Raw genomic sequence first — 7,977 nt, 5'->3', positions numbered from 1 at the left:
TTCAGAATAAAATTTTTACCGAAATCACTGATCATTCTAGAAATTTGTTTATAAGAAAAACAGAAGAAGAAAAGGAATCCTTATTGACATATTTATAGTCAAATCAAGTCTTTACAACAATAGGAGCAATTTTTGGCAATTATTCGAAATTTAGCAAACGATCGATTGCTGTAAAGACTTGATTTGACTATGTCCTTAACACCAAAAAAATATTAGGGGGAGATAAATTTTTTGGAAATAAAACACTTTCATGTGTGTGCAAATATTACCCATTTATTATTTTTTTTAGTATTTTAAATTAACAAAAAATAAGAATAGAATATATTCCACTTCGTCACAAAGTTCGTGAATTGCCTAATTGCCTGTGGCAAGCAAATAATATCAGTAAATATGGTGTTATCATTTTTTAGACGTGCAAAAAAGTTTCCATGATTTTAACAAAGAGAGGTGCCACAAGTTTTATCCTTTCATAATAATTTTTTACTACTTCAGTTGCGCAGAAAACTAGTAAAGGGATGCATTTCAATTTGGCATATTTAAAATGACAAGACTTGAAACACCAGTGTGATTTCTATCACCTCCACGGAACTTCACACGCAATGGGTAGTCCACAGAAACAGAATCAGGCAAATACTGAGCCAAAATTCTATAACTGCTTGAACCAGACGGGTTGAGGTACTTGACAGATAGCTTGTAATTTATGTTTGCATCAAGTACAATCGGAATCCTAGCTTTGTAAAAATTCAGAATCCCATCATAATCTTCTGTGGATCCTTCGTAGATCGTTTCTTGCTGCAAGCCAGTTATTTTGAATTCTGCCTGAAAACTATGGCATGCAGTCACAAATTGGACTGGCTTCAATTTCAGCCCAATAAATCTGATGGTTCTGTTTGTACTGAATACAAAACTGTAGGCATCAACTGGATTAAAGTAATTCATGGAAGAGCCTTCAAAATCTGCAAAAAGTAAATCTGTGACCATGAATCTTTGCAAAATTTCAGAGCTGAAGTTTTCTGGCAACTTTTCTGCCGATTTACAGATTATACCTTCCAGTATTTGCCACATTTCTGAATCACTGAAAATTTTCACTTTGCTGTCGATGCAAAGCTTGGTAAAATGTTGTTCCTTCATTGCAAGGAATCGAATCTTTTCCAGGGGCTTGCTGATGGCCTCTCTTACCTGGGAATCAGTTGGCTGCCCATTTTCATTTAGCTCGGTCGGCGGGACATTTGCTGCTCCCCACTCAATGAGGCCTTTGAGTAAATCACACTCACTGGCGATGGAGAGATAGTCCTGAATCAATACAGCATCGACTAAATCCAGGGATGCGGTTTTCCATTGTTCACTTTCAAGAAAATTTAGGGTGTTGGCCAAAATCATCTGGAGGGTTATAAAAATAAGTGTCAAAAGTGTGAAGAGTGTAAAAAAAAAGAATCCAAAATACCCTCATGCAATTCTGCATGCCAACTTTGTGATTAATCATCTTGAAGATGCCATACATGAAGGCCACATTTTCTAAGGTCAGTTTCATCGAAATTAGGAATGAGTCTGCAGCTTCCTTCAAGCTTGTGAATTGCCACTTGTCAGCAAACACATACATTTCAGCCGTCTTAGGGATATTTTCAAAGGATTTTTTCTGGCCAAACGTGTACACAAACCTAAGTAAGGATGAATTAATATCATAATTTGAATAAAATATTTGCTTTTTTTTACCTCATGGCTTCTTCAAAAACGTCTGGGTTTGTGTCATCAATTAGGATTTCATCAGCAGGACCTTTGCCTGCCTCGCTGAAATCGCCACGGAACATGGCTTGGAAAACTTTGCTTGAAATGCACAAAATGAATTTGTGACATCTGACAACCTATTTAACAAAGAAATCCAACAATAAATCTGGAATTTATCGTGAGGGTCAAATTTGAATGAAATATTTACCCTTTCACTGGATTTGTTCCTCACTCGGAAGCTGCAGTCGTACATCGCAGATGATTCAAACAAATTTGAACTTTCGTCCACTAAAGAAGCGTCAAGCATGTGTTTCGGTTCCTTTTCTTCCTCATTCCTTTCCTCGGGACGGAATGGTAATACAGGAGGTCTTAACGCTCTGATGTAGTCCCCATTGTTCTTTAAAAAGACAGAAATGATGAAATTAGTTTTTTCCGCTTTTTTGCATTCAAATGGAACGACGAAATTGGGGAAATTAAAAAAAAAATATATATAACAAAGCTTAACAGGCGTCTGATCTTGATTTTTACTGATTTTTACCATATTTTCCACATTCATACTATAACGGTAGCAATTCTGCGCGGGAGAGTAGATGACGTAACCGAGATCAACATTATCAGGACCTCTTCCAGCCATGCCAAAATTATTCATATAATTCTGTCCAGACAATTGCAAAAACAACGATCCGCAGAACGGACAACAAGATGGTGTGCTAGCAGCAGCTACACCTTTTCGTTTGATTCGACGCGGTCGATGGACACTTCGAAAGGAACCGAAAAGGTCTACTTATTTGACCTCAATTGGCCCCAAACCCAAAATGGCCAAAATCTCTACTTTATAACAAGACCGTGGGTGTTGTCCTGTTGTCTGTTGTGTTATGCCGTTTTTTTTCCCACAGAGTTGAATGAACTCTGATTTTTTCGTTGCTTGAAGAGAGTACTTAAATTCGCCGCGAGATGGCATCTATGGTTTATAAGGCAGCACGGCTCCTGCTGCTTCTTCATCGATCCGTTTTCCACCGTTGGCGCCGTTTTAATCATAAAAATTTTTAAATTATTCATCCTTCATTCATATTATTTACTGCGACGTCCAAAATACAAATTTATCTAAATTCTGGTAAATTGGAACGAGAACCCCGATACCGATATTTTATAAAACTATTTTTTGAATGAGATTGACTTGTATTATAAAATTGAACTTTAGATTATAAATCGCGTCATTTTTTTTTTTTTTTATTTTAATAAGGAACAGATCAACAGATTTTCACGGCACATAAAATTATACTTAAAAATATAAAAAAGATTAAAATTCATTGAATCAGAAATTTCCCTCTTTTTGAGCGGGTAATCTATTTGGAAATATTAAAAACTAAAAAGTCTAAGAAAAAATTTTGCAAAAAACACATTAATATATGATGTATTAATTATAACTTCTTATAAATCGATAGTATTAAATTTTGTACATTTTATTTTCAATTTGTTTTATTCCTTCCGTAAAAAATATGGGCCTTTTTTATTATATTATGTAAATTTGTTAGCTAATGACACGTGTAATTAGCGAGAGGTAGCTGCTGTCCTCAGTGCATTGTGTCGCATTGAATTAAATTTAAACTGACATATGTGTGAATTCTTTTTGATGGAAAAGTATAGTTGAAATTTTTCTAGGAGGAATATTTAAGAAATTTTTATTTTTGCAATATCCGAATTTCCAGGATATAGATTTTTCTGCTCCAATATAACACTTTTACCATTTTGGGGTAATATAACAATAAAAGGTCCTTTGTGAATGCAAATAAGGTGTCTAAAGCACAAATGAAAAATTGTACACTATATATTTTTTATCTTTTTGGTATGAGGCTGTGAAACAAAATTTCCTGAAAATATATATATTTTCCTTTTTATCAAAATAAATTTTTGATATATGTGCATTGGGTTAACTTATTATTTATTATCGATTGATAAGCTTTCATGGGACGGCATCACAACCTATAGTATTATCGAAAGTATCTTATCTAACTGACGAATCAAAACCGCAAAGTGGTATTCATTTGCAGCCCATCCTGGCGCAGAACAAATTGAGGCCTCCGACGAGTTTCAGTGTTGTCGCTGTTTTTAGTTTTTTTAACACATTTTTTTTTATTTTCTTTTTTATTTTGAACTGGATTGAGGAAAATAAACAACAAGCTATAATTCTAAGCACGCTGGGCTATGTCAGGGAAGTTGAAAATCTCGAATAATTATTCAATTTTATTCCTGCTCAAGCTTTTTTTATTGTCAAGTGCAAGTGCTGGTCCTCGAACATGCCTTAGTAAGTTTTGTTTTAATTATTAAGCTTTCAATTAATCTGATATAAAAAGACCTCGGTGAAAAATGCGATGTGAAAAATGACGATTGCTGCATTTTAATGGAATGTGTACCGAAAGGTGCAAACGCATACTGTGTGTGCGAAAAAAGCTATAAACCTGGAGGAGACCACAATCAAGAATGCTTGTAATTAACAAATTATTTCAGCGTTTGAAACAATAATTTAATTATAATTTTCAGTTATGATATGCCACTTCTTGCGGAAATTGGTATAGGGATGGTTGGGGTTTTGGCAGGCATTGTATTTTTAAGCTTTTTTATGACACAATGCATCATAAGAAGGTCACAAAATTTTCATTCAAACATCGCAACAGTGATTAAAAATAAATATTTTACAGGAATCGAAGGAGGCAGATGGAAGCGGCAACCAATTCACCAAATCGAGGCGTTTTTGAAGGAATCCAGATTCCGGCGGATTTGGCGGAAAATGAATCTGAATCCGTGCGCCCCCAGCAATGAGAATAACCAAAAAGCAGTTACTGGGTGCAATTAAATAAAAACTTATTTAACTTATTAAGCTTTTTTGTAAATTAATGGAGGAGAGGGGAAATAAAATGTCAAAAAATATAAGATTTTCTTCGTTTACGCGCTGTTCTTGTAAATTGAATAAAAAGTGAGAAACATCAATTTTTCAGATAGAGATTTTCTTAACCTATTTCCAATTTTTATTCTTATGTTTGTGTTTGGAAAATGACATTAATTTCTGGCATGTCTGAGGGAGGCATCAGTTATTGAATTATAACGATACATAATAAATTTTTATTTTTTATTTACAATATAAAATAACTTCTAGTATAAATTTTTACTTAAGACGGAAAGCTGTTTAGTAAAAATTAAATTATAATTTGCACTTTTTTTTATCATAATCTTTGAAATTGATCACTAAAAGCCTTGTGTTGTAACATTTCAATGTTTTATCTGTTGTGCGTAATCAGAAAATAACGTAACCAGAGATAATATGGTGATTCAAAAGTAAAGCTAGATTGCGGCCTTGTTATAGTTTTCTGAGAGCTGAGAGTCAATATATTTTGTTGAGAAAAAATGGACCTATCTAAATCAGCGAATTTGTTTTTGGAAGTCGTTCAGGGCAGCCTTAAAGCTTGCATAAGTAAGTCACCAAATAATTATTAAATTCTGAATTCAAATTAAAATAAATTTCACTTGTTATCAGATTTGGGAGAAAAGTGCCAAATTGAGTCAGACTGCTGCGAACTTTTGGACTGCATTCCTAAATATGACAATGAATACAACTATTGCGCCTGTGTTTACAGCTATGTGCCAGGTTTTGACTCAAACAACATGCCTGTTTGCGTGTAAGATTAAAAGTTTTTGTGAATTTTAACAATTAAGAGAAAATGAAAATTCAATAAATTGTGATCCAATTATTTTTGCGGGTTATAATTTGAATTTTTACTAAAAAAAAATTGAAGGTAATAAAATTTATATTAAAATAGCTGAAAATCTTAAACATGTGTGCTGTTTTTTTTTTTTTTTTTTTTAAATCAAATTGTATATTTTCCTCAAAAATTGCTTCAGGAAAACTGTTAAGAATCATTTTTCAAAATTTGAAGGAAAATAAAATTAAAATAAATTACAGGAATTCAGAGATTTGCATTTAACTTATAATAACGATTTTTCAAGTAAAAAAAAAACTTAAATTAATCTAATTAATTTTTCTTTAGTTACAGTATGCCCTATGCTTGGAGGATTGTTCTGGGGGCTGTGGGCACTCTAATAGCATTGACTGTTATAGGCTTTCTATTGAAATTCAGAGCGGACAGGTTTTTTTTTATTTTAACTAATTTCATTATATTGAACCAAAATTTTTGATGCCATAACTAGGAAAGCGGCACGAGAATCTGCGGCTACTGCTGCCGTAGCGCAAGAAACGACCCCGGGAGTTTTCGAGAGTGCGGAATTCAACATTGCCGATTTTGTTGTTCCTGCACCTGCACCCTCGGCACCGAGCAATTTGCAAGAGTTTGATCAACCACCCTCTTACGGTTTTGTCATGGGTGATGAGAATAATGATTTGTCTGCTAAAAATGACGATTAAGAACTTTCTATATTTTATCAATTCAATAAATTTTTAATTTTGACTGGAAAATTTTGTGATACAAAAATGTTTGAATATATTTATTGAGTGATTTTAATATTTTGTGAAGATTTCAATATTGAATATTTTATTGTAAATTTTAAAATTATAATTATTTGTTTCGTTATGTACGGTCTTACGGGTCGTGTGACTCGCTTGTGTTTTAACATGAAATAATGTGTCTAAAATCGGGCAATTTTTTTTAACTTGTTTGATTTTTCATTCTATTTGTATAGCATAAAATAAATATTATTATAATCCTATGAAAATATTTTTAAATTGATGAAATTATTATTTTGTGTCCAGTCTATTATTTCTTTTTATATGGTGCGACTTCATAAATTATAAAATACGTTCAACATTTTATAATAATGTCAATTATTATTAATTTATTATTTTTATATCGTTATTTAAACGCATCAATTGAAAAATTCGTAAGTCATTTGTTATTTATATTTTACATCAAAATTATTCTAATACTTGAGAATTCCAAGAAATTTCCACGCTATTTTAATACATTCCACACTGTGGTCAAATCTCGTTAAATATGAATAATGTTTCGACCCTTTTACATGCAAAGTGGCTTTTCCTGAATTAAAAATCTCTCTTACCTCCACTCAGCCAGACTTTGTGAACTCTCTGCTGCTTTTCCGAGCCTCATTTAAGCAAGAGTGCTCCTCCGGATGGGCAGAGTTGCTCTATTTTGCAATCTCGCCTTGAATTAGATGCCACAGAACCATCTACCAAGCAGGCTCCGCTCAAAAAATACAAAATACAAGAGAAAAATAAATATATTTATCTTCCAATATTTTTTAAAAACACAGCACAAAAAGGAGATATTTAAAATACAAAATAAAAAGGAAAAAAAAGCAATCCATCTTTTCCGTTATAAATGAAAGTTCGACTGAAACAATTATAAATTATGCTGAAATTTCAGAAATATCGTTAATTTATGCACCTGCCCCATTAATAGAGGGCACCTTAATTAATTGTCTGGAAAATACATATTTTTTTTGTCTAAGGAAACTGCATAGCAATTTAGCAAAGCAAGTATAGTGAACAAGCAAGCCTCATGTAAATGTTTAACTCACTCTCGGGGCAAATCAAGTTGAAAATCCAGAGCCGCGCGTGTTTGATATTATGTTAATGGGGCAGCTCTGAACTACTAGACTAGACTCGCGGCCCAGCTGCCGCGCTCTGCGCCGTGTGGAAATGAGAGAGACGAGAAACACAAACCTCTCTCGTCGCGTCGCTTTTCTTCCGAGTGCAAAGGCAAAGAGATGAAAATTGATGCAGCGCGGCTCATTTCACACAGAGCCATATGCTCATTTCAGCAGCATTAATAATTTGCAACCCGCTGCAAAGTAAATTGCCATATATGATGAGCTGTGGAACGCTTTAATTAATAAATAGTAATTAATTTTATTTTAAAAAGAAAAACACAAAAACCTTAACAGAAGGTTTAAATCAAAATAATTTACTTTGGGCAAAAATTTTACACATTCTGAATTGATTGTAAAAAAAGTTTTTTGGGTTTATTCTATAATTCAGGTAATTTGCTGAAGGGACAAGGCACCGGAGGTCGCTGATCAAATCATCCAAGACTAATCATCAATGTTGTTAAGTTAAAAATAAATTAAATTGAAAAGAAAAAAAATCACACGCATGTTCATGTCAATTTGAAAAACCCAAAATTGCAATTACATGGAAAACCAGCAAGTTTATAGACGTAAGATCACCTTTAGTTAATGGCTTAACTAATTAAGGCGTCAAGACCCAGCTTCGCCTGATTCTAC

The 7,977-nt window shown here is 33.2% G+C and overlaps 2 protein-coding genes and 1 long non-coding RNA gene across 4 annotated transcripts; 2 read left to right on the top strand and 1 right to left on the bottom strand.

The window, feature by feature from the left end:
- Window positions 1–253: 253 nt before the first annotated feature.
- Window positions 254–2,551, bottom strand: LOC132204297 (TD and POZ domain-containing protein 1-like). 2 transcript variants are annotated; one of them, XM_059632725.1, is made up of 6 exons: window positions 2,264–2,551; window positions 1,934–2,122; window positions 1,714–1,862; window positions 1,445–1,658; window positions 1,180–1,380; window positions 789–956 (listed from the first exon to the last, which is right to left on the bottom strand). In XM_059632725.1, exons 1-6 carry the CDS (start codon window positions 2,372–2,374, stop codon window positions 936–938), a joined length of 885 nt encoding a protein of 294 aa, XP_059488708.1. In that variant the 5' UTR covers window positions 2,375–2,551; the 3' UTR covers window positions 789–935. The 2 variants fall into 2 exon arrangements, with proteins under 2 accessions (XP_059488707.1, XP_059488708.1); XM_059632724.1 differs by having other exon boundaries at window positions 254–1,380.
- A 1,214-nt stretch (window positions 2,552–3,765) lies between these two features.
- Window positions 3,766–4,713, top strand: LOC132204456 (uncharacterized). The gene is made up of 4 exons (XR_009442528.1): window positions 3,766–4,030; window positions 4,080–4,212; window positions 4,267–4,368; window positions 4,425–4,713. It is a non-coding gene; the product is annotated as an uncharacterized LOC132204456 (long non-coding RNA).
- A 306-nt stretch (window positions 4,714–5,019) lies between these two features.
- Window positions 5,020–6,439, top strand: LOC132204458 (uncharacterized). The gene is made up of 4 exons (XM_059632970.1): window positions 5,020–5,194; window positions 5,258–5,399; window positions 5,769–5,867; window positions 5,929–6,439. The coding sequence occupies exons 1-4, from the start codon at window positions 5,128–5,130 to the stop codon at window positions 6,140–6,142; spliced, it is 522 nt and encodes a 173-aa protein (XP_059488953.1). The 5' UTR covers window positions 5,020–5,127; the 3' UTR covers window positions 6,143–6,439.
- The last annotated feature ends 1,538 nt before the right edge of the window (window positions 6,440–7,977 follow it).

Source organism: Neocloeon triangulifer, unplaced genomic scaffold (genome assembly GCF_031216515.1).
Source record: "Neocloeon triangulifer isolate White Clay Creek 2 clone unplaced genomic scaffold, ASM3121651v1 ptg000022l, whole genome shotgun sequence".
Lineage (NCBI taxonomy): Eukaryota > Metazoa > Arthropoda > Insecta > Ephemeroptera > Baetidae > Neocloeon > Neocloeon triangulifer.
This window is presented reverse-complemented; position numbering and strand designations above follow the sequence as displayed.

Excerpts from the sequence above, each read along its gene's own strand:
- LOC132204297 (XM_059632724.1), bottom strand. The coding sequence starts at position 2,374 with ATGAATAATTTTGGCATGGCTGGAAGAGGTCCTGATAATGTTGATCTC. Across the intron at positions 1,863-1,933 it reads GGAACAAATCCAGTGAAAGG|GTTGTCAGATGTCACAAATT; the intron begins GTAAATATTTCA and ends TTTGTTAAATAG. Across the intron at positions 1,381-1,444 it reads GCATGCAGAATTGCATGAGG|ATGATTTTGGCCAACACCCT; the intron begins GTATTTTGGATT and ends ATAACCCTCCAG.
- LOC132204458 (XM_059632970.1), top strand. The coding sequence starts at position 5,128 with ATGGACCTATCTAAATCAGCGAATTTGTTTTTGGAAGTCGTTCAGGGC. Across the intron at positions 5,195-5,257 it reads CAGCCTTAAAGCTTGCATAA|ATTTGGGAGAAAAGTGCCAA; the intron begins GTAAGTCACCAA and ends ACTTGTTATCAG. Across the intron at positions 5,400-5,768 it reads AACAACATGCCTGTTTGCGT|TTACAGTATGCCCTATGCTT; the intron begins GTAAGATTAAAA and ends ATTTTTCTTTAG.